The sequence below is a fragment of the Batrachochytrium dendrobatidis genome (genome assembly GCF_000203795.2).
Source record: "Batrachochytrium dendrobatidis JAM81 unplaced genomic scaffold BATDEscaffold_6, whole genome shotgun sequence".
NCBI classification, from domain to species: Eukaryota; Fungi; Chytridiomycota; class Chytridiomycetes; order Rhizophydiales; genus Batrachochytrium; species Batrachochytrium dendrobatidis.
The window spans coordinates 621,782-646,842 of record NW_006281104.1 but is presented as its reverse complement, the minus strand read 5'-3'; the positions used below and the strand labels follow the sequence as shown (position 1 = coordinate 646,842).

Below are 25,061 nucleotides of genomic sequence, written 5' to 3'. Positions count from 1 at the left end.
GGAATAAAAGAGAAGTAGGGAAAAAAAGGAAATGTTGAATGTTGAATATATGGTGAATTAGGACCTAATTGAGCATATATTCAGCCGTTTGAAATGGGTCAAGATCTCTGGGTTGAATAGAGCAAAATGGCATTTTGTTATCAAGTATGGGCAGATTGGACTAAATGAAGGATAGATACGTGAGGTAATTTTGTAGACGAGTTTGCAAGGCCAAAAAGAATACATGATGTAGAGTAGTAGGCTGATGGCATTCAAGCAGCATTTAAACTTGGTCAGCAAAGTAGCATACATATACTTACGACATAAATAGTTTGTAGTTGCAAGTTGTCTTGAAGCTGCTTACTTGTAGCAACAATAGTCATACAAGTAGGAATGCAGTTGAATTGGATTTATGTCCGAAAATAAGTTGGCCAGACACGCTTGCGGTTCAAACTCGGCCAGATTTCCTGTCCGGCTCAAACAGGTGATCTGGCCAAAACTACACTGACTTTGTTAATGCAACATGACAGCGTTTTTGTCAACAGACATTGTGACTATTGGTGTCGTATATTAACAAACGGGCTGTATGAACATGCATTCTAATGCTACTGCTGGCTCCAGTCCATCAGATTGAATTATCAATCCAGTCCATTAGATTGAATTATAAACCCAGTTTTTTATTATTTTAACAAAAATACACTGGATTTCTATTCTGTTTTCATGGCAGATTAACCTCCAAAATTCAACATTTATTCTAGCAAGACATTGGGTTTCAACCAACACACTCAATGCAAGGCAGTCAGGATTTATCTATTCTATACACAGCATTACGCACACAACGGGACCTATCGAGCTTGGTTCCTATATCCCGTCAGCCTGGAATTGGAGTGCATCTCTCTCCTATTCTATTTCGTAACCACAATTTCACTAGCACCAGACTGCATGCCAACCTGTCTGTGCTCCTTCTTAACTTTGCAAATAGAATAGTAGTGGACTTGTATTGGGATAGTTTGTCATTCATTTGGCAACTGTGTCCACTTCCACTTCCTGCACCATCGCCAACCTTGCCATCCTCGACATCTGACTCGGTATCCAATACACCGTCGCCTGAGCCTTCCATAGTCGATGTAGGCGGAGGCATTGTGTGTTCCTCCGATAGATTTGGATTGGATAGTGTGCTAAAGACGGTCGATGGCTTTCTTAAAAACCAGACTGGCACTGAGTCGGATAATATAGTTACCGTTGTTCTCAATCTAAAAACTTTAAACTTGACTGCTGCTACTTCTCCTCCATCATTTCGCACATTGGGCGATCAAGTGGCTTTGTTTGACTCTGTATATACTCCTACAAAGCTTCTTTCGGATCGGACTGCAGTGAACAATTCTCTTGCATCACCCTACTTTTTTCGATCCAACACCAGCACATACTCGAGGGAAATCAGTTTTCCTAGACAGACAATCATGTCCAGTCGCATTCTGGTCGCAATAGGCAGCTCTGCTTTAAACTCCAGCTCATCGTACAAATCTACAAACGATAATGCATATATATTCTCTGCAGCCGAATTGGCTGGCGTACCACTCATATCTACTACTGCTCTCTCACAATCCGGAGTTGCAACGTGTGCTCGTCCAGGTGCCAATTTTTCCATGCAAGGAACAGGATTTGATCTTGATTACGCTATGTATTCAGTACCACCAACCAGTGTTTTACCAACCGACACTGTAGTCTCATGGAACTTTCCGTATATTCAAGACTCTAATCAAACTTCTTTTACGGCCGAAATGGTATCTGAGATTATCCAATGCGGGTTTGCTCCGATATTCACCCAGTCGTATACTATCGGTATGCTAAACGCTACTCTCTGGAGTTGGGACGTGCGGCAGCCATCAGATGACTTTCGATTCAACTGTGCATTGGCCCTGATTTCTCGCGGCCGATGGGTCGTCGAGTCTTGCGATATCAAATATCATGTTGCATGTGTGGATCTAAACACGGCACCATATTCTTGGAGTATCTCTCCAAATGTCACATCCACCTTTCAGAATGCCGAAGCAGTATGCAAGCCGCCGCTTACTTTTGCTGTTCCAAGGACCGGACCCGAGCAGATGGCAATGATGAATGCTATGCGTGCTGCTAATGTATCTGCTGCATGGGTTAATTTTATGCGTGTATCTACATTATGCTGGGTTCAGGGATGGAATACCGAATGCCCATATATATTTACTGTAAGCCGCCTTTGCTTGAATCGTTTTCAGTTTCAAAAGTTGTCTACTATTTTAAAGTTCTAACCACATTGATTATATCTGCGCGTAGACTGAAGTTTTACTTGCCAGACTTCTTGGAGCAAACCTCAAACAGGGGATACTTATACTGTTTATATTTGCTTTGTTTTTGGCATACCAAGCACGAAATCAGTTAAGACTTAGCCGTGAAAGTAAAAGAAAAGTAGAAGTTCGAAAGAAAATCAAGCAAATGGAATACAAATCAATTGCTAAAATGGAGTAGATTACAGTTGTATTCACGTAAAATGGAATATTTGTATTTATTTTGCATTGACCGTCTTTTTGGAATAAATAATATTTAACTATTTGTTGTACTTTCCTATTAGAAATTGACTTGAATAGACATTATAATCACCAGGTTTGAAACTAAATTGATTTACTGTGGTCTTGGGATTACGACAGCTGTTTCCATACCAATTACCAGAAGAAAGACAGGTTAAATAAAGAATTGAAACAATATTGTTTAGTAAATTTAACACCAACCATTCCATGAAAATGGCTAATAAATTGTGAACATGCATTGCATTTAGACTCGCCTTTAGATTTAGTCTAATCACTTTGCAAGGCATTTGGCTGCCACAGCCCGTCAAAATAGACATTATACTTGATGCTGTCTGGATATAGATAGTCAAAAACATTGACGTCGGAGTTTTCATTGAAACACTTTTTTGCACCAACACTTTACAACCATCCTAGATACACTTTGACGGGTTTTGCAAGCCTATATTATCAAGCAATTTAGAATTAGTCAGCGTATTGGAACACAGAAAGATACAATATAGTAAAATCATAGCACACTCAGTATACGTTTACCCACATCAAAACCAGTATGAGCTTTTCTGGCCACTATCCATCACCCACACTAGAAGTTTCAACACTGCAGTCACAAGATGGACGCGAGGCTTCACGCTCCAGTTTACCATTTACAGATTCTTCACAGCTACGCAACGATCCTGTTCTTCAAACAGCATCATTACCTGCTAAAAAAAGTGTCAGTATTGGTGGAACGATCAATGTATCCAACAAAGTCTCGGGGTCGAGAATGAACTCTTTATCAAGACCTCCACGACCACCTTCATCCCATCGTGCTTCAAGTCTTGGCCCTTTAACATCTCATTCGTCTAATGAACATTCCAATTCAGAAATACCACAGCATAGCCAGCCATCTCCTACCAGTATATCTTCTGCTGCATCAAAAAGGGCAGTGAATAAACCACCCAAACTTGTGACCATCATGAATGGACAGTCACATTTAGATTCACCTATTCATGAAGAATGCATTGAATTGAATCTAGGATCAAATGTACCATCTAAATATCTAGACACTCCTACACTGCCGTCAGCTTCTTCAAATGACCATAGCAAACACTATCAGCATCCTGAAGTTTTATTTTCTGAAAAGCAAAGTTTGTTTGATTCGAAGCTCGAGTCTTTCAAAAAAGAGCATAGTGAGCATTCCTTGCATGAGCAACACAAAAAATCTCAATCAAGACCTCGAAATGCAAGCAACTTATCACTACTAGATACGTCACAATCATCCCAAGATAGACATGCTGAACAAATACCATCACACATCGAACTCCATGAAAGTGCAACCATGTCAGACACGCAAACTGAAGCAACTCGATCTCGATCTGTAAGTCGTGGCAGGCGTGCAGAACGCTCAGTAGAACCACCAACAAAGCACCACAAAAAATCAGCAAAAAAGCATTCCAAGTCAATCTTACCAATGCATGTGGTTGTAGAATCCAATCAGGAGAGTGTACAATCCATGCCCAAGGCAAATGGGGAGATTTCTGACATGACACATGTCAATCATCAAAGTGAAAGCATATTAGTTTCAAGCAAGAAACATTTGAAAAAAAAGCACAAATCTCCTGTTCGGCAAAATGCACCAGACCTGTTTGATCATGTAAATCGCAAATCCCACGATTTTGAAGGATGCATCATGACTATTCATATTGCTCAAACAGATGCGCTGGTGTCTGAAAAAAACTTGCGACATCCTCTTGTTCAGATTCACATTATTGGTAAGCTACATTGACGTGCATGTCTATTATTGTTTATTGAGAATGTAAACAAGTGCTTTAACACATCAAGTAAAATTGTTGTCTTGTTTTTGTAATCAAAAGATGAGGTTTCGGGGCAATATGTATTAAAATCAGATCCATCTAGAGCAGTAACCACGTTTAATGAACCAGCAACTCTTGATTTCATTCTTCCGGTTATAACAAAGGTTTGGATACATGCACACCAAGAATAATGTTTACTATTTTTATAATATTATTACTGTATTGTTTACAACTTTATTTTTTAAAGCCTTTTGAGCTATTTAAAAACAATACAAAGACTCCAAAGTGGGATGAGACGATTATGCTCAACGAAGAGTATCTGCATTTGGTCCGTCCAGGTCAAATGATATTGTTTGAAGTACTAGATATGCTTAGCGATTTTAAGCATGCCAAGAGGTAGTTGATATATGAAATAGCACGGCTTTGAGCATTGTATATAGTCAGGATAGTTTAAAATTCATTTATTTTTGGATTCTTAGTGGGACTGATGGATGGTACCGAATTGCCTGGGGATTTCTTAAGCTTGTTGGTGGACTTGGGCAAACCAACACTGAAAAACAGGTAGTATTTATTTTATTCAATAGACCTGATATATTTAAAGTGATCAAGTTTTAATAGGTTGTATGACTCAACATACCTATTTGTAAAACTTAGGTGAGACTACAGCTGTTTAAATACCCTTGGTGGTTGAAGCAAGGTCGAACCATCAATCGAATTCCATTTATTTATCATATTTGGCGCCGCAAAGATCGACGAAAGTATCCATCCACGCTTTTTGTCCAAGTATCTGCTCATGGACGCGTTGAGCCAAGAGAAGTAACTCGAAGACCAATAGGTCCCACTGAAAAAGAGACAGGAAGGCTGACCTATGAACAGGTAGATGCTGTTGAAATTTGTTTAATCTCCAATTTTGACATAGTTTATGGTTGAGATAAAACTGATTGATTTCAGTGTAGAAAATGTCGTCTACTTACATCTATGTATTGCTAGCTTTTACGAACGTATAGTATCAAAAAACGACCCATGGAGAATGCAATGAGAAGTTTGTTAAATTTGCATACAGAAGTACGGTGCATAATTAGACTTGAAGGCATAGTCAATCTTGGACACTTATTAAGCACTGTATTTGGATAATTGATTTCAATAATAGCATACATGGAGACGCAAAGAAGGCCACCAATGTAAGATCCCCAATAAACTCAAGTATCGCATTAATGGCGGTGATATGTAAGTAGCTATACTTATCTGTAACATAGCGAATACTAGCTGTCATTCATAGATATATAAATGGCTAATGTGCTGAAAATCAATTGATTGGCAGGGGTGCATTTGCATGTTCATTTTCACATAATGGAATGTTACTTGCAGTAGCGTGTTCAAATAGACAAACATATCCAATCAGATTATACGATGTGCTGACGGGCGAGCGTGTGGAAAGCTTTGAAGGGCATCAAGATTTGGTGTATCAACTGATATGGACACTGGATGACACCGAATTGATTTCAGCATCGGCGGATGGGTCTGTCCGTGTTTGGCGTTTCTTTAGTGACGGTAGCGCTTGCATGGTAGCTACATACCAACATCCAACGTTTGTGTACACCGCCACTATTCGTCCGCCAATATCAGATGAATCTACAGATAAGTAGGTGATATACTTTTGATTGTACCTTGACTCGATTAATTTTGATGAATTGTGAAGACTAAATTATAATTGTAGGCAACAAATGTTGGTGACTGGAGCCTATGACGGAATAATTCGATTCTGGAGCCACGATTCAAAAGCATTATCGCAGTCAAAAGATGCATTGCAGCCCTATCCAACCTCCGCTTTACTTTTCCACAAGCCCATTCACAAATTGGTTGGTCATGCATGCAATATCAATGCAGTTGTATTTGATGCACAAGGACATCGACTCTTTTCGGCGGACGCGCAAGGAACGCTCAAGATTTGGAGCTCACGATCGTTGCTGCTTTCTCAGCCTGCAGCATCGTTATCTGTATCGAATGCTAAACTTGACTACGATTGTATCAAATCAATTCAAGTGGGACCAAATCCAATTCATTCACTTATCATGCATCCTGGTGGGAGAAGCTTGATTGTACAAACAGGAGTATCTATTCATACTCTTGATGTACGCATATTCCGATTTTTGACGCATATCAACATACCTGGAGCTGGAGAGAGCCTATCAAAACGTATTGCATCAATAAGCCCCACAAGAATAGATGCCAAGCATTCTATTCCAAATTTGTCTAGTATGACTGCATCTGCAAAAGTTGAATACAATCTTTTGTCAAAAAACGATACGCCCATACCTGGACAACGATCTATGGTTGTAAGTCATATATCTCCAGCGCATTTGCCATCAACACGTTTTGGCGGCTTGTTTACCCGAGCATGTGTATCTCCTTGTGGGAGTTGGATCATTTGTGGTGCACCAACCAATGGATTGGTATATGTATGGAGGGTTGAAACAGGCGCAATGGTGGCTTCGTACGATCCCCATCATGTCCATGAATGGGATGATACTAATGACAGCTACGGCTTTGATTTTCCAGCTGGTGATGACAACTTCCACAGAAACACAGAAAATAGAAAAACAAGTGATAGTGATGTCAGTGACAATGAATCTCGAAAGCATACATTGAATCGACACAAAAAACAATCACAATTTCAGACCACAGGAATTTCATCTATGAGTCCTAAACAGCTTGGAGCCGCTACGGTGGTGCATATTGCTTTTCATCCAAAAGATCATTATGCTTGTTTTGTTCGATGGGGTCAATCTCAACCAGTAAGATTATGGGAGTGGAACGAACATACTCCTGAGATGGGTCTCGGAAAGTACAATGTAGGTTGCCAATTGTAGCTAAATGCCAACATTGTTCGAATTTGCTAAATATGCAAGTATTCAACTCTAACTGTATTTAAACAATGCATTACATTTGGTAAACTTTAAAAATTGAATAGATGACGGCAGAGGAGCAAACCAAGCTACAGGAAACTGCAGTAGGAGTTGGATACTTGAATGTCGATGCGATTGTTCACAAAAGCCTAGCCTCTAGAATGAATTTAGCGGATTCGATTGACAATATGCTGTCATTCAAGCGGGACATTGCAACTGGGCAGAATAAATCACCTCACTGCTTTGCCAAATCTACCACGCAGCAAGTGTATGGACTTGGCCCATTGAATCTCAAAAAGTCGGTGCAGCTTGCCAAAAAAGATAGAGAAGCAGTAATTGATTGATATCGAGCCACTGAAAAGTTTAAATCAAAGTTTTCATCAAATACTAATGTGAATAAAAACTAATTGTGAATAAAGCCCAAATATATTTAACTCCATATTTGTCAGTATTCCATCTACGTAAACGCAGCCCAAGAATACCAATATTGAAACCTGAATCAAAAACAAAACCTCGAACAAGACAAAAGATTCACAACCAATTATTCGTCCTCTTTTTCAACATGAATAAACCCAGCCTCGATTGCAAACTGTGCATTTTTTTCAGCTTCGTCTGGCCCAAGCGTGGTAAGAAATTGGTTAATCTTTTCAACATCTTCAAGCAGTAAACCCTCTAAAGTCAGATTGTCGGTAGTAAAAAGAGCATGCCGTTGAATAAAATCATTTACAAAGCGCAGAATAGGTCAGATTAAAATGAATCGCCCAATTAGATAGTATAAATCAAGTATTACCTTTGGTAGCGTGTGGCAAATTATTGAACCATTGACTAATCTCCACCTGGCGTTCAGTGGGAGTCTCAGGCAGAGGAAACACAAGACTTCCATCTGCTTGCAAAAAAGTTTCATATATTTTCTTGATGTTGGCTTCATGCTCCGCCTTTTCTTTAATAGCAGCCTTGTAGCTTTCAATTTTTTCTGCACGAAGAATCTTTCCGCGACGCTGAATGTGCTCATACGTCTTGCTAACATCAGAAAAAAATAGGTTGTGTGCACTAGATTTTCCAGCTTCCAGTCTGAGTTTGGCAATAAAAGGTCGAGTATTTATAAAACATGTAAATAAAGCGATGGCAATAGCAATGTCAGGTTTGATTGCATAGTTCACTTACTTGCTAAAGAACACATCAATGCCTGATGACCCAAGAGCTCTGGTATACTTGAGAATTAGAGAGTTGATGACACAGGTTTTGGCTTCCTTGGATTTGCCAACAATTTCCAAAACCAATGCACGCATCAAAATCGCTTCTTCAAAAGTCTCTTTTTGAAGTTCCGAATGCTTTTTAAGAGCTTTAAGAACATCTCCAAAGTCACCATACTTGGAAAAGGCAAGAAGTTCAGGATGAGTATTGATCAGCTCCTCGTCAGTTGAATTGTATTCTTCCATGATTTGTTCGGCAAGCTAAGAAAAGTAGGTCCAAGCAAGAAATGGTTAAATAAGCATGTATTGGTAGTAGACTACTCGTCTTTCCAACGCAGTGAATTCAAGTATCACTTACTCCCGGATATGTAGCAATATCAGCTTGGATTGTCTTTTCTGGAGTCGCGATTGCTTTAGTTTTAACAGAGTTGATGGTTTCAATCGTGGTAGAACAAGACGCTTTAGCATCTTTTCCAATAGATTTGTCAGCAGCTGGTGCAGCAGACATAGATTCGTCTTCAGGTTTTTTAGACATGATCTGAAACAGATACAGCAAGTTAATCAAATCTGTTAGTGAGTTTATCCAGGTGCCCACTATCCAGATATTTCATATTAAAAACCCCAAGCAGTATTTACTGTTTTGTCAAATCCTGTTTTAAGATGATCTATTGTGAGTTTCTTGTGCATTTCAACATTCAATGCCTTGATTTGAGTTTCAATGAGACTTTGGCGCTTGACCAGTCGAGCTTCAGCTTCAGCAATCATCAACATAGTTAAATCGATAAATTTTTCAGGATTATCCCCAGCATGTTCCTGAGAAATTTTGCTCACTGCCTCTTGAATTTTGGCAACAGTATCGTGCCAAGGTACATGCTCACGAAGAACAGTTCCCCAATTAGGAGCCTCCCATTCTCTTGGCCATGCATTCATACAGCTCATAGACTTGGTTCTCATTGGATCGGTGTACGTTTTTTCAGTATCAGTTTGAATTTTCTTGAGTGTATCTATGATAGCAGAAGCAGTAACTGGACGTGAAAGAGCCTCAAATGTTGCCTTGACCTGGTTCTTGAAGTCGGCCAAATATTTTTCTGTTGTCTGATGTTCAAGAGTAAGTAGATCTAACTGGTCCTGTCGCTCTTTACGTTCCTTATGGACTTGTGCTTGTTTCCAGCGAACCATGGATTTTTTATCCACATTTGGACTAATCAGATCCAAAAGTCATTAGAATTTTAAAGCAGTCAAAATGCGATTACAGCCATATTCATGTAAAAACATCAAGAATGTTGAATATAATTGAAAACAAGACTGGCTACGACATGGAGTTGCATTTTACATGGATACGGCTGTATAAATTATTTGAAAATACCGCAGTTTAACCATATCAAGCTAGGGATAAAGGCTGATAGTATCATTGATTTGTGAAAATAGAATTATGCATCTAGAATTGGATCAAGAGATATGATGGGCTAGACATAGTGGTGCAAAGGGAATTGGTCGTAAATCGATCGTACTTACTGACACTCAAAGTCTTCATCATCGCTGAGCTCTATGGAGTCCCACTTGCTATAGTCTGTATGTAATGAATATTTGATAAAAGTAATTAACAATAAATATAGATTAGAATGACCCAATAGACTGCAGATGGGTTCCAGCTAATTGAGTGCTGCAAGTCCGATTTAAAGCAGCCAGTCAAAACATGAACAGAAGCAGTCATGACTCTTTACACTTGTAAAGAGTATTTGTTCATTGACTGGAGTGAAACTGCTGCAAGTTTCTTAATGGCTGTTTCAGCCAGGGGATGTTCAAGGCATCTGAAAGTCAAGATGAAGAACCAATGCAAAAAGACATGCTCTACAACGGACTGCGGTAGAGACACTTGAAATATATAGACGAATGTCTCACCAATAGGCATTTTGGTATGTATTGGAACAAGTCAATTTGAGGTTGAAAAGTTTGCATTTATTAGTCATGACATTCAACTGAATGATGGCAGGACAGTGAGACAGATGGCAATTACAAGTGCTGAGACACCAGACAGATCGATTCGATCCATATTGGCATATTTCTAGACTCAGTTATGCCATTCTATCAGATTTACTATTGCATGTATTAGATGTGTTTTCAAAAATGAAGACTATAAGATATACCAGAAGTGTATTTTAGATTTAAATTCGATCAAACAACAGATCAGTATGGGTTAGGATGATGTGAAGGTTAAATGCCCTGGACAGAGAGCGTGGTGTGAACGTATCAGTTTGGGTCAGGCGGAGATGGATAAGACGATCCATTCTGTAGTCTCTTGTGTGCTGCGTTGCGGTTCGTGTTTTGTGTTTTAGATACAATGACGACTGGCAGTACAATGTTGTCTGTCGTGGGCGAGCAACTCAGTTCGTTCTTGTCTCGGACCGACAAGGTAACTGTGGCAGATGGATCAGATTCTATAGTGCAAAACATTTTAACCATTATTGAGTTTTGATGGCTCGATGATGTGTTGTCCAAGAGATCACTCGAACATTGTGCCTTCTGGTCATTTGAATCCCCTATGGCAGAGTCGATGCGTACTCGGTTAGTTGGCTGAGTTGCTAATGTTGTGCAATTTGAGTAGTCTTGACCAGCTTCACAAGTAGTATCAAGATCACAGTCCATTGCAAGTATCTCATCCGTGTCCATAGCATCACAATCGTATTTAGTTGCAGGATCGGCAGAGCATTCTTTGTGTACATACTTTTTTAAAAAACACAAGTCGGCAGGTGCAGACAATGTTACAGGCACATCAATACACAAACGCTTTGCTAAACGACCTTTATCTTGCCTCGTTTCTGACAATGAGTTGGACAAGGGCAAAATATTGGCAATCATATCACTAAAAAACGATTCTTTTGATCGGAAGCAAGCATCAGCCGAGGTAGTATATAGGGGTTCCAAAGATTTAGTACAGATAGAGTTAGGAACTACAGAATAAGCTAACGAAGCGCGAATATCATTCTCAGAACCGCATACAATTGGATCAGTATAGTATTGACATTCATTGCGGCGCTTTCCCAACAAAATAGACGAGGATTTTGAAAGTGAAAGCACCAATGGAATGTCCTCTGAAATAGTATTGGACAATTTAGGATCTTGTCCAAATCTTGGTATTGTTGAAATAAATTGTTGCATTGCATTTTCAGGAATATTCACACGTACGTGGCCAGTATCTTCCAAACACCCTAGCTTATGGCCAGTAGATGACGAGCATAAAGAAAAACTTGAATCGTCTACTTCCATGCACGAAGACTCGTCGCTAGTCAAGTCTTGAAACAATAGTCGCGGAGTGGAAGGCTCACACATCGATCTATCTAAAAGCGTAGGGCATGCTTGGCAAAAATTTAGCTGTATATGTGATGCTTTCTGATTAGCAGTTGGTGCATCTGAAAGTTCCAATACATGTGTAGTAGCAGATGAAGCGGTAGAGGTAGACGGTGCTGTAGATGATGCTTCAGTCAAATTTAATGACAACCAGTCAAATTTTTCATCTGTCATCAACTCCGTCGTGTTGCTTAGTGGAGTAGTAGATACAAAAATGGATGATGGAAGTGACATGTCAAGCTCTGCCGAAGCATCCTTGAGTGGGGATCCGCGTTTTGGATGGAAAGATTCTGGCGACAAGGGCTTTATCGATAATGACTCTTGAGCAATATTGGTGTGGTGCTCGACAATATGAAGGTGGGGAATCTCTGGCATTACGCCCTCTGCAGGTTCAACCGGAGGATCTGGTAAAGAGGTATCAGATACACTGGAAGGAAATGATGCAACTATGACTCCGTTGCAAGGCGTAGTAGTAGGGGAAAAAGTAGATGATAGGATATTGTTGTCCAAGTCACACACACCGCTGCCAGCAGCGGATATAAAGACACGATCCAACTTCAAAAACTGATCTGCATGAGAACCTTGTTTTGGGCTTTCAGTTGAGCAAGACTCGGAATTGGCAAATGACAAATTTGCCATCAACTTGTCTGTAGCAAATGATCCCGCATGTGAAATACCAGAAGTTGTGGGGTTGACACATTCTGGAAAAGTTTTGTTATCAGAACCATTTGGTTGAGTATGTGGTAGTTGCGACACTGATGATGCAGTAGAATGTAATTGGTTTACAATTGAAAAAGGGGTGGTTGAATTAGTGAATGCCAAATCCATCTCCGCTTGCATGGCAGAAAGCGATCCAAAAACCGAAGTTTCAAAGGGAGACGAATTCAAGTCGCAAGATGACGAGCGTAAAACACCTAGTTGAGATGCCATTAAAGCGGACTGATCCAAAAATGAACCACTGGTGTCGAATTGAGTTGTGAGGGCCCAAGAGTTTGTTGTGATGGACTCCAACAATGCATCTGTAGAGGGTGTAAATAGGGAAGAATTTGATTCGGAAGCTGGAGCCGATGGCAGTGCTGAAGAAGCAACTCCCATCAATGTATTGGCGGTGTCTAATTAAATTTTGTATGGCAAGTCAGTAAAGTTAAAATTCAAAATAAGAGGTTGGCCAATAGCATCAGGTTATGACAGTAGTATGAAACTGTATTGCAAGAGCACTCAATCGGATAGGAGAATAGGCCAACATACCCCAGAAATCCTGCGAGAAGCCAAACGAAGCAGAGAGCGAGTCGCCCATCATAACAGGAGGAAGTGTCAGTTGATAGTGCATCTTCTGGTACCATGCATTTTGCCGTATCAGCCGCACAGACAAGCGATAGCCCTCGGACTTGGCCTTGCTACCAAGAGTGTTTAGCCGGGTAAGCTTGCGGTCCGATGCATCAATAATGCGGTCATAAAAGCGGATGATGTCAGTAGCAGTAAGAGCCGGCTCTTGAGCTAATGATAATGTAGAATTGGTCTGTAAAGCAGTATGTGATAGCAAAGATTGTTGTGTCAAGGCTTCTGAAGACGATGCAGAAGTGTTTATGGTAGCAATAAGAGGGAACAATGCAGTGCCAGGAAAGGAAGATTCTGACATGGTAATCAAGACTGTCTGAATTGAATTGGTGACCTCGAATTAGTGCAGTAATTGTGGTCCAGACAGTGTGGAAACAAGAAAGTAAATGTCTTTCCAGAATCCAGCCGTATGTTTCTAGCAAGTGTTGCTATAACCAGCTGACGACTCGGCAGTTTACTTCTTGCTGGCTGGCGTGGATGCAGTTAAACTAACTACAGTCTGACCACCAATTTAAACGCTAGGTGTTTTGATGGCTGGACTGTATATCAACCGCGTGACCCGGCTGGTGTAACTTGAATACTGTATGAAGAGATTGGTTAGATCTATTGTTGGGTCAAAGAATATATTATGAACGGATTTGGACTTCAACTTCTATTAAGTAGTGCTAGACCTATCAAGTCTGAATTGTTTGGTAAAAGAGGAATGCGTCTTTAAAGCAACTCTATTGAGCTGTCATAATAATGACAGCTCATATAACAGTCGTAGACATGCCAACTGCATGCCAATTGCATGACAACTATATCATAACTGCATGTCAGTCGCATCAATAGATGGATATATGGCATCATTGCTTATATCAAGGCTAGCATAGTTCAAAGTATGAGCGACTCGACAATTGTCAGTGCACAATAGTCAAGGGCGGCTAGAAAGTAAATATATGGCACATTGATCATACACTCGGCTTTGTATTTAATGCTTGATGCATCCTGAAAAAGCGTAGGAGTTCAAAAAGCTATACAAGGATTAGCCCTACCTGTAATTGAATTGAATGGCAGCAACTTGGCCGTCGATAATGTATGGTACAGGACAGTCAGATAATGCAATTAGGTGGATTTGCTTACAGATACTTTACAGACTATCGTTCAAACCTAAATTGTAAACCGAGAGGTGATTAGCAATGCTAGTGTATACTTGTGTACACAAGTCTATAAAGGGTGGCTGCAGCATACACCAATTCCCACATTAGCTCAAGTTTCGGCTGGAAGAATGATGCATTGCCATTATTGAGTACATGGGTTGGTAGACTGATTCAAATCATGTAATCCTGCCATCAACCATACTGGCTGCTGATGATGGGTGTGGAGGTTGAATTGGTGTATTTCCAGTATTGCGAATATTTGGTTTGCCATGGGTTTACTCCACTTTGGTCAGACCTGGCTTTTCAGCCTATAAGCAGCTGATGACAATGAATGCAATAGCATTCAGATGGTAGTGTAAAAGAATGCAGCCATCGCACCAGTGCCAAGCAAAAGGAACACCTACCGCCAACAATAATCTAAATCAAATTATGCCAAATGTCAATCCAAATGGAATGCTCGTTACCTCGACGATAATGGTAGCAAGAAAAGCTGAGTACGCGTCAAGTTGCTTGTCCGCACTTGACAGCAGTCAATCACATGACTTGAATGCCATTCTCCAATGCATTCAATCACGTGATTATGCAGCTGCAATATTAAACTAAATTATCGTTTCTCCGACTCTAAATTTTGTCAATATGGAAGTAAACCGTACTGGGCTACCTCAATCTGGCCATCGTCCTCCACGACCACCCCATCAGCTTGCATTCACGTTCTCAACCTCTCAAAAATCCTTGGCAAGCTCATGGCTAACCACTGTCCGTTCTTTTTATACTAATATTTTGCAGCACATTGATCCTACCACATATACTACTCATGTCAGAGATGTCGGACAATATGTTAAACCATTATCTGAAACCATGAATGATGCAAACTTTTCTGAATCTGTTAATACGGATAGCTCAGAAAACCTTCATCAGGCTGAAATAAACGAAAATAGCTCACCCCAGATTCACGAGCTAATAGAAACTGCCACTATGCACATGGTGGTGCAACTGATACCTTTGCTCGGACATTTTTCAGCATCCGTGCGTACAGGAGCAGCATCGTTAATTTATGAACTAGCAACCATTTGTGACAAAATTTTGCTAGATAAGGACTTGGAAAGTATTTTAATGGGGCTGGAGACTGACGATAAAGGTAAAATACAAGTCTATTCAAAATCAAATCAGCTCTTGTTTTTAAACACACCTTTGCTGAGCAACATTCGTTGCAAAAATATGGAGCCGTAATGTATCTGACAGTTAAAACTTTGACCAATCAAATTAATACTCCAATCCTTTTTGTTTTAATCTAAAATGTACATCAATAGGATACTATTCGTACGTGCATGAGCTATTCACGTTGACTGGAGCGTCCTTTTCCATCATGGTTTTATCAATGGTTGCTGGCTTGGAATGCTTTCGCAATAGTTCATCGTGGCATATTCGGGGCATATGCAATGCTGCTCTTGCTCGATTAGTGTTTGAAAACAAACAGTCTTTTTTGAATGACGATCATATCCTTTTTATATGCTTTAAATGTGAGAATGTACTTGATCCAATTGCAACATGCTCAAACATGTCATTCAGTTGAAAATTGATCAAAGTATATGTATATATTCTGCTTTTGGCCAGCTTTGACTTTGTACTTGTTTAATTTTCTTGAATGCACTTTCTGCAATTTGGAACTTGTTTTTTTCGTTAAACTCGATCCCGCAAATCTGTAGCATTTTTCCTGATCGGATCATTATTCTGCAGGTATGTCCACACTGATATTTCACCAACTATTTGGCTCACACACCCTCACTCTATTGGCTAAATCGTAGTCTTCTTACATTATCGCTAACTATAAGCCCAACTTTATTTGTCAAGGCATTGCATCTTCTTGCACCAATTTATGCTGTAGAGGACACTGCTTTGTCGTGTAGCATCATTGACACGCTGTTGCGACTCAAAACCAAGGTGAATATTGCCACATTTGATGACATGCACTGCATTATCTTGGTTATAAACTAAATACCATTCAACAAAAATTTATTTATGCAAGACTTTCTCCGAAATTGAAGTAATAAAAGCGACGCTTGGAGTTATTTTTGATCATATTTGTGGCAAACACGCAACAAATTCAAACAGTTCATCTGTTGTGGCTCCTGCTTTACCTAAAAAATTGGATAGATCTGGTAAGAAACATACTTGTTACAGATATTTTTCATATAATCAAACCGTATATATGCTGACTTTACATTTGCTATTTTTAATTTTGCAGAATTTGGGTTTGATGTGTTTCAGGATCTTATCGGCTCGCACGATGAGTCGGCGTACGATCTCCTGTCTTGGGCAGTACAAGAATTTGCTGTAAAAATGAGTTCTGCTCAAACTGGAATTGCTGTTGTTCCCCCAATAGCATGGTCCACAACTATAAATGACTATATCATGTCACTTTCAAATCACTATCGAGCATCCCCAGCACTTGTTCGGTATGGAGCGTGTCTCAGTCTTTATTCTATAATCAAAATATGCCCTTCTTTTGCAAAAGATAACAAACATATTTGGCAGTTTATCATTGCCGGTGTGCTGGATACGGACTATTTATGTGCTTTTTTGTACTTGTCAATGATTGAAATGATGGATCTTCCGGATGCTGTCGCGTTAAGGAACACGATTCTTTGTCTACGCAACAACAACCAAACGAATATTACATACGACATTCAATATGCCAATTCTCTGTTTACAGATACAAAAAAAATTGTAAAAGAAAGCGTGCTTGATATTGTTGCCAAGTACAGTCCACCTATGGCACCACTATTGTTGCACAAGCTTGCAAATGCGTTGGACTATCTTCCATCCAAGGAAATATTAAATCAATTAGAACTAATTAAAATTTGGGGGAAAAAGTCGGAAAAGGTTTGTTTTTTGGATCCATCATAGCTGATTTATATTTTTAACCAGTTTTTGAAGCAATCATGACAATGCTAACAATTGTTCGCGTTTTTCTTGAAACACTTGATGTTGTGTATAGGTGGATACTTTTTTAATTCAAATGATTACCCCATTGTGTGCTAGCAGTAACGAGAGCATTCAACTCAAAGCATTGGAGGTTCTCCACGCTATCACACCTGCACTATTAGCTACCTCTCAAGCCGATATTTCTTTTGTTTGGGCATATATAGTAGCTTTGATGAGTCCAGCTTTGGGATCGGTAGGCTAATCAATTTATCTTATTGCATATATAACATGAGTTGATTCAGTTTATGCTGACATTGTGGTTTAGGTTATTCTTAAATCTGTGCTAAACTTGATCGAGTTTTTCCCACTAATTCAACTCAACACAGTAGCCCGCGAAGAACTCATGTCGTGTCTTTTCAAATTGATATTCTATAACGACCCAGACGTTCGTATGGAAGTATACACCATTATTGGAGGGGCGGCCGAGTTTTGGAAAATTAGTGGTCAAATGAATATGGCCCTTGCTCTTCTTTTCTTGGCAATCGGAGATGATAACACTAAATGGTAGGTCAAGCAAGTATTTTATAGCTTATTGTTGATTTGATAAACTGATATACGACTGTTTTTTGCTCTACAACTAAACTTTAATAGTGCCCAGACAGTCATATCAAAGATTCATCAACTTGGAAATCAATCACTTGTTCAAATACAATCTCAGCTGAATCAAATGAACGAGAGTCTTCAAGGCACTTTGCAGATCAAAATCAGAGCATACGATCAATTAGCAACATCACTAGCTATACACAAAACAGACTATCGATCTTTGATAGACGCAATGTTGCTGCATGAACGAATCGATGAATTTTGGCAGTATTATCTTGCTGATGTACCCGAAAATCAGTTGGCTCGACCAGATGATTACAACTACTCGCGTAATATGATTCAGAGTCCTTTTTGGGTGTCACTTTTGTTTACCAAGCTTTCATGCGCTCCTCCTCTTCTTTCAGTAAGTGCATCGAATGCTACACTTTTAGTGCTTTATACACATCTGTTTAATACGTTGTTTGTATACACAATTTTTGCTTTTTGTGATACTAGACAAGCCTTGGATCTCGCAGGGACATTATTCCAACAACACCGGCGGGAAAACGCCGATTTTTTTGTGGATACATGGCTTGCTTGCTACCTAGTGTCGGCATTCCAGATTTTATCAATCGTCGTGCGGCATGTGTGTGCGTTGTACGATGTTGCTTCAAAGGATTAAATGTCAACCCTGGCATGCTTCGTGGTTTACTTGAATATGCTACTCAACAAATGTTTTCTCACAAACACTGGAGTTTTCAAGTGTAAGAAAAATATATATTGACAGTCTTTGTGTTTGTTTTGAACATCCCAACGCCAATCGATTGATTAATTTTGCAATGTTAAACTCTCATTATGTTGCATTAGATCTGCATTGGAAATCCTTGGATTGATAATTCGTTTAAAAATACCTGGAGTTTCTGAATCTATTTTATATCAATATCTGGATCTTTGTATTGATTTTGCTCACAACACTCCATCTGCTGTCATTAAAACGGCCCTATTAAACTTTTTTGAAATTTTGCTCATGGTATTTCCAAAAGCCATGATTTCCAAGCTACAAGAGGTCAGAGATATTACCAGGTAGGATGACATGTATAGTCTTGATATTGTTTAAGCAATTAATATATTGCATGGCTGAATTATGCGCATTACTGTGTTAAGATGAAATATTGGTCAAATTATAACAATTGTGCAATGGTTTTAGAGTAATGTTGGTAGACAGTGATACCAGTGTTATTGAGGCTGCTTCTCGAATTTATCCGCTTATTTTTCGAGCTGTTCCCAAAGAGTCGGCGCAGCAATTCTATGAGTATCTCATGAACGATATTTCGACAATCACTAGTGGCGGTCTTGAGCTTGCTGGAGATCCATTGGTGTCAAAGCTGACTACAAATGAGGCTTCTCGTGAGTAAAGTTTCTATTTTCGTAAATTCAAACAATGGTATTGAATCATACGTGATTTGACTAATTGTATTTTTAGGTATTGTTTCACTTTCAATTTCTTGCATTGGTGTCATTGATGAGGGTTTTGGGAGTCACTATGCAGTTGCTCAAGGATTAATCAAGTTTGTCATTCACAACAATTCTGATTATCGTGTTGCCGCTCTCACTGCAATTTTAAGCTTGGTATGTTCATTTTTAAATATTTATATCTGATGAAAGTGATGGTTAAATAACTATATGGTGTACATGCTAAATCCTGTCCAGATTCATGGGATGGATCAGCAAGAAAGTTTATCAATCACATGGATCATACTACCTCTGTATGCTGATCCATGCCGGCATGTCCGTTTTTTATTTGTTCGGTTTTTGCGGAATTTGCCTAATCTGGTTGAATCACGATGTCAGGGTCTTTTACCTCACGCCAATGACTCCACTGTGCCTCCATTGGTGTAGGTTGACAAGTGTTTTGGGTTTATTGCTGTATAGTTTTTAATATCGATCTTGTTTTTTATTTTACAATTATAAATTGAAAGGTCTTGGGAGGAGATTTTGACAGATACCGCTACTTTGGTCGTTGGAAGCAAATTTCTTCAAGACATGCTTTTTGATATTGATGCGTTGAATCCACACTCCCTATCTCAAGATCTGGTGAGTTGGTGCTTGAAATAGTTCGACTCGTCAAATCTATGATCCAATATATAACTAATGCTTATACTTTTATTTTTAGCCTGTTGAGGATGACGGATTCAACTTTCCGACGGTATCTAGTAAACTAATGACTAGATATAAAGTGCTTGTTCAAGCTACCACATCTCCAATATTAGCCAAACATCAAAGCGAAGTGATTTATTTTTTGCAAGAAATTCAGAAGCAGCCACTACTTCAAGCAAGCGCTATAATGGTATTATCCGAGTTCAGCTGCCTCCACGATAACACTTTGAATGAGATTGGAGATTTGCTGACTGGCGGTTTAAGTCAACACGTAACTCCAGAAAATAAGCCAGTTATTGAAGCGTGTATTTTAGCCTTGTCCAATATATCCAGTAAGTCTAGCTTTGATGCATTGTGCTTATAAATATTGATAGTTATTTTAACGACTCATACATTTTTGCATCGCGATAACCTATTTTAGACAATAGCACATATGCATTTAAAATACTTTTTGGTAAAATGTTGACTCCTGCAGTACCCAATGAAGGCGATCTTTTAGGATTCTTGTATTTAGTTGAGCTCATCAAGGTTTCTGCATTCAACAGAGTTCCAGAGTTGCTAAACAAAATTGTGCCAATTATTTCCAACTCTCGAGCTTCATTAAAAAAACGACTTTATGCAGTATTTCTTGCAGGTACAGTAATCTGATTGTAGCATCATTTGTAGTGTATTTTAATATAATATTTTTGATGCTATATAATAATGCATATTGTCAACCGAATCCATGACTAATATATTTATTCTACAGTGGATCTTTGTGTTGTTGGTGGACAAGAAAGCACAAAAACAGTATTGGATGCAGTTGGTGCGTTTTCTGACTCTTTGGATAATAACATGGCACAATTACAAATTCATCAAACTACAAGTCGTATTTTGGCAGAAACTGGTCCAAAGCATCCATTTTTTCGCAACATGTTTTCAAGAGCCAAACAGGACGTTAAATCTAAACATGTATGGCGTCGTCTACAAGCCCTATCGGTGTTTCGCCTATTTGCACCCCATATATCTACAGAAGACTGTATGTGGTTTGTATTCCACTTTTTAGCTGACCCAAGTGCAAACGTAAGAAAAGCTTCGCATGAAGCTATTGCATTGGGCAGGATGATTGAATTCGCCTATGCTATTTTGCAGCGAAATAGTGCTACTGTGAAAGAAAATGCGTTGAAATCTGAGCTGCTTGCTACATGCAAACTTTCAACTTTGAATTCAACTCCGGAAGCTCCAAGTGCCAATGCGGCACCTATAGTATGTATCTACTATGATTTATTTTCAAGCCATTTAGCTTTTTAAATCCGCCTATTTGACTGGCGATACATATAGTAACAAAGTGTATAATTTTTAAACTAGATTGAACGGGAGGCCGTACGTATCGAGTCAGACCCCTTTAATTCTAAATATTATGGCTCTGAGCGTCGTATGAGATTTTCAAAAATGTACGGTTTGAATGAATCGCAGATGGTGAAAATGAGTACTGCTGCTTCCCAAGGTGTTATTTCAAGTATTGAAGCGCGTGTACTCAATACAGCTGTCACTTCGCCAGAGACACTACTTAAACTACAATGGGTAAGGCGAGCTTACTATTGTCGATGCTTTTGAAAATAACCAGCCTTTACCGACTCAACTAAATGTTTCTTGTTTTTCACTATTTAGCTGTTGAAGTTGGATCCAATTTTAATTTTGCACGATTTGATTGGATTGCATTCAAATATTGCTACAGATATTGTAGAAAGTCTATTGGCCGATATTGAAAAAGGTAAATATTGTAATCAATTAATAGCATGCTGTATTGATGCACTATGTGTAGTGAGTTGACTGTAAATCGACTGTTTTTGAACAAGCATTGCTAATTGAGATATAAACTAATTTTATTGGTTTTGGAATAAAGGAAGCAAGTTTCGTTTGGCGCTAAGTTCTGGCGAACTCACCGATCCAGAGCCACTTGAATCATTGGCGACCAGTACAGCTTCTGCTGAAGATGATACTGATATTGAAGTGGCCACTCATCGCATCGACGTTTTATCTAATCTTTTTATTGCTTATGAGGGAGTTGGTACCAAATATCTTGAATGGATTAAACGTTTCCAAGAAACACTGATGTTTTGTAACGAGTGTGCTGACAGTCTACGCGAAACCCTGTATATGGATGTTGAGCGCTCCAAATATTTCTACAACGAATACGCTGACATTCCAATTGTGTCTGATGAGCAGTTGAGTTATTGTGTGCTTTAGATTAATCAGTTCAAACGGCAATCACAAGTGGTTATATGTTTATTCTGACCTGCAACGCATTTAGGTTTGATTCTATCGAGCAATATCGTGCTGCTGCTCAAGAAGCGACTCTGGATATTATCAAGTCAGGCAAGATTGATAAAATGTCTGGAATTGAAAGCAAACGTTCTGAGATGAATGAGAGTATGGATACAAAGGTATATTTAGTTTGCGCTTTTGCACAAAATAGTTGGTTGTCTTTACAATATGTAAAGCATTGCATTTTTATTAACTTTAGCCTCTCAACGTTTATTCGCTGAATTTCAGAGCGAGCAGCTTAGAAAAGTCACTAAAATTACTCTACATCTTCTTTCTGGATGTGGTCTATTCTATGCGCTATCAACATGTAATGACAGTTTTTAGTAGATGTTCAACTGCATTGGATTGGTCAACCACTAACTTTATCAATTAGCTACTCAATCAAACATGCTTATTGAGGGGTTTGAATTTATCAGTACATTCTTAAGCAACGAGCATCGGTGAGTCTTAGTTTACTGTTTATTTATTTTCATTGCACAATATGCTTTAGCAGTGTTGTATTGAGCTATTTTGTTGAATCGATACTATTAGGGGGATACGATCTACAGCCGTTGAAGCTTTAAGGGTGATTTTGGAACTTCAGCTAGACATTCCTTCTAATTTCTCTCTTGTTGAGAAAGTGCATGATGTTATGTCTAGGCTTTTTGCCGAACTGAACAATCGATATCAGATGCTATATCGCAGGGTGTGTTTTTGCGCGTTTGTACTTGAATAACTAATTTATACTATTTCTTGATATCAAACTACTATACGTTTTTGATCCAACTCTTATGCAACTGTTTGAATTGACATGTCGATTGTGTTTTAGAAAGCCGATTATGCAATTCTTATTTCGCAAATGGTTGTACACATTACAAATCCTCAGTATCGATTTGATATCTTGCGTGTATTAGTCAGGATGTGGAGAGATCCAGACAGTGAAGTTCGTGTAACATCGATTCAAATGGTCAAGGTATACTCTACATTGTCTTTTTTAATTTTTTTATCAATGTTGACTTGTTCGCTGTTGTTTCGAATTCAGCTGTTGGGCCAGGCAAAACTTCCAGAAGTTCTTGTCTGTTTTGCAGATCCTAGTACTTGTAAGTAAACCACGTTAAAGTCTGGATGTTTTGGGATACAATGTATTGAAACTACCGAGTTTTAATCCAACATGGAAACTATTTGAAACGTATTTATAGCAAACAAAGAAAAGGCACAAGTTCCTATAATGGAGGAGCTAGCAAGTTTAGTGAGCAACGAAGACTATGGCGAGCGAGATATTCTTCAAGATCTACTAAAATGGCGATTCTCACTTTCGCCCACCAACATGGCTGCCATAGAGAGTCGGTGAATGATCATTATTTATTTTCCAACGCAGCCTTAATATTGCCTAAAAAATGAATTTAGATGAACAACAATTCAGCATATTGCTATATATCTGCCGACTAGTGTATGGATTTCAGGATCTAATTCTATCCAAAATCACCAGCTTCATTCGATTGGTATGTGCAAAATGAAAAATGAGAGCCATAAATCAAATAGCATAGATTACAGCCAGAGTTTAATGAATAACTGTAACTCCCATTCCTTGAGACGTAGCAATTATTGATCGACACACTGCCTCGAGCGAGACACCTTTAAATGCAATATCGCCTTGCTTAATCTTGGCAATCTCGTAAATATGTTTCAGTGAAATTTGGCCAACCTCGACGATACGAGGCTGCGAACTTCCCTTTTCCAATCCTGCTGCTTGCTTAATTAGCCAAGTGGCTGGGGGACTTTTGTTGAAGAAAGAAAAGGAACGATCAGAATTGACAGTAACAATAGTTGTGATAGGAATGCCTGGAATGTAGTGGCTAGTTTGGTCGTTAAAGAGTTTGCAAAAGTCGATAGCCTTGACGCCTTTTTGACCAAGGGCTGGACCAACAGGAGGTGTTGGAGCGGCCTTTCCAGCACCAACGATCATGCGAATAGTCGACTTGGCTGCCGCTCCTTTCTTTGACATTTGATGCTGACTGTGGAGTGTAAAAATCACAAATATAAGTCAATGTAACACGTGGATACACGTGATATAGTGTGCTGTCTGGAAATATGCAAACGACACAACTTGCATTGCAAACCACTGGCATACAATGGGCGCTCTAACTGTGTTGATTTCATTGGCGGTTGTTGTTGGCCTTACTGTTGCTGGGTTTATTTTCATGCCAAAGGGTCCTGATATTCTGTATGTCTTTGCATTTATTATATATCTGGCCACCAGTGATGAAGCAGGGGTTTGGTTAGAAAGCTTCCATGTTGAATTTGAACAAATGCTAGTTCATCTAGTAATATGCTCTTGGTCGCTGCACACACTTGCTTTTGTCAATTTTGTTGTTATTCCCCGCTTCAACCCTCCCTTGATAACGTTGAAGCTTGGTCGCCATGTCTTGCAACATCAACTGTTAGATATGCCATTGCCCTTCACTGCGCGCTTGCATTCAAGTTTTAAATTGATTGCTAATCAGTGATGTGGAGGCAGTTGTTGGGATTAATGTGACGGATTCATGTATTGGTCCATACTTGCAATGTTTGAATTGATAAATATAGAAACTAACCCGCCCTTGTTATGGCCCATCATGATCAGTGTCTGGCGCACCTCTCTAGTCATTTCAGCCATCAGCTGCTGGCTCATGTAAGTTTTATAGATTGGAAACAACAGATGAATGGTTTCATAAATACGGTCAAAATATAACTTGTCATGTTTCATTAATTAGGTGGGCCATCACATACATTGCTCAGCTTAATCCTCTCATTTCCCCAGAACGCACATTTGGCCATATGCCAGGATCAGCCGAAGGAGATGGTGGCCATTAAC

The 25,061-nt window shown here is 39.2% G+C and overlaps 6 protein-coding genes across 6 annotated transcripts; 3 read left to right on the top strand and 3 right to left on the bottom strand.

Moving 5' to 3' along the window:
* Positions 1-1,734: 1,734 nt before the first annotated feature.
* On the top strand, positions 1,735-2,565 carry BATDEDRAFT_33234 (uncharacterized protein). The gene is made up of 2 exons (XM_006679020.1): positions 1,735-2,204; positions 2,293-2,565. The coding sequence occupies exons 1-2, from the start codon at positions 1,761-1,763 to the stop codon at positions 2,482-2,484; spliced, it is 636 nt and encodes a 211-aa protein (XP_006679083.1). The 5' UTR covers positions 1,735-1,760; the 3' UTR covers positions 2,485-2,565.
* A 525-nt stretch (positions 2,566-3,090) lies between these two features.
* On the top strand, positions 3,091-7,583 carry BATDEDRAFT_24975 (uncharacterized protein; the record flags this gene model as incomplete). The annotated part of the gene is made up of 9 exons (XM_006678912.1): positions 3,091-4,291; positions 4,394-4,497; positions 4,581-4,729; positions 4,813-4,894; positions 4,988-5,209; positions 5,484-5,560; positions 5,655-5,975; positions 6,051-7,185; positions 7,305-7,583. 9 exons carry the CDS (start codon positions 3,091-3,093, stop codon positions 7,581-7,583), a joined length of 3,570 nt encoding a protein of 1,189 aa, XP_006678975.1.
* Positions 7,584-7,780: 197 nt separating this feature from the next.
* Positions 7,781-10,344, bottom strand: BATDEDRAFT_24974 (uncharacterized protein; the record flags this gene model as incomplete). The annotated part of the gene is made up of 7 exons (XM_006678911.1): positions 7,781-7,911; positions 8,030-8,310; positions 8,404-8,693; positions 8,791-8,970; positions 9,069-9,633; positions 9,948-9,995; positions 10,157-10,344. 7 exons carry the CDS (start codon positions 10,342-10,344, stop codon positions 7,781-7,783), a joined length of 1,683 nt encoding a protein of 560 aa, XP_006678974.1.
* A 28-nt stretch (positions 10,345-10,372) lies between these two features.
* BATDEDRAFT_35099 (uncharacterized protein) lies at positions 10,373-14,698 on the bottom strand. The gene is made up of 4 exons (XM_006679042.1): positions 14,662-14,698; positions 14,153-14,267; positions 13,029-13,698; positions 10,373-12,892 (listed from the first exon to the last, which is right to left on the bottom strand). Exons 3-4 carry the CDS (start codon positions 13,417-13,419, stop codon positions 10,683-10,685), a joined length of 2,601 nt encoding a protein of 866 aa, XP_006679105.1. The 5' UTR covers positions 13,420-13,698; positions 14,153-14,267; positions 14,662-14,698; the 3' UTR covers positions 10,373-10,682.
* Positions 14,699-14,893: 195 nt separating this feature from the next.
* BATDEDRAFT_24972 (uncharacterized protein) lies at positions 14,894-23,558 on the top strand (the record flags this gene model as incomplete). Its single annotated transcript, XM_006678910.1, has 28 exons — positions 14,894-15,395; positions 15,568-15,777; positions 15,964-15,994; positions 16,063-16,198; positions 16,284-16,416; positions 16,503-17,140; positions 17,256-17,435; positions 17,508-17,746; positions 17,834-18,188; positions 18,281-18,528; positions 18,632-18,847; positions 18,972-19,171; positions 19,248-19,393; positions 19,475-19,659; positions 19,744-19,858; positions 19,938-20,253; positions 20,343-20,555; positions 20,670-20,939; positions 20,967-21,166; positions 21,269-21,484; positions 21,572-21,674; positions 21,807-22,139; positions 22,428-22,535; positions 22,602-22,668; positions 22,760-22,913; positions 23,037-23,180; positions 23,250-23,307; positions 23,407-23,558. The coding sequence occupies 28 exons, from the start codon at positions 14,894-14,896 to the stop codon at positions 23,556-23,558; spliced, it is 5,868 nt and encodes a 1,955-aa protein (XP_006678973.1).
* A 210-nt stretch (positions 23,559-23,768) lies between these two features.
* On the bottom strand, positions 23,769-24,212 carry BATDEDRAFT_30039 (mitochondrial 54S ribosomal protein YmL19; the record flags this gene model as incomplete). Its single annotated transcript, XM_006679011.1, has 1 exon — positions 23,769-24,212. One exon carries the CDS (start codon positions 24,210-24,212, stop codon positions 23,769-23,771), a length of 444 nt encoding a protein of 147 aa, XP_006679074.1.
* Positions 24,213-25,061: the final 849 nt, after the last annotated feature.

What these genes read in the sequence shown, in the direction of transcription:
- BATDEDRAFT_33234 (XM_006679020.1), top strand. Translation starts at nt 1,761, where the DNA reads ATGGTATCTGAGATTATCCAATGCGGGTTTGCTCCGATATTCACCCAG. An exon ending in AATGCCCATATATATTTACT is followed by an intron (nt 2,205 to 2,292) that starts GTAAGCCGCCTT and finishes ATCTGCGCGTAG; the next exon opens with ACTGAAGTTTTACTTGCCAG.
- BATDEDRAFT_35099 (XM_006679042.1), bottom strand. Translation starts at nt 13,419, where the DNA reads ATGTCAGAATCTTCCTTTCCTGGCACTGCATTGTTCCCTCTTATTGCT. An exon ending in CTTCTCGCAGGATTTCTGGG is followed by an intron (nt 12,893 to 13,028) that starts GTATGTTGGCCT and finishes AAATTTAATTAG; the next exon opens with ACACCGCCAATACATTGATG.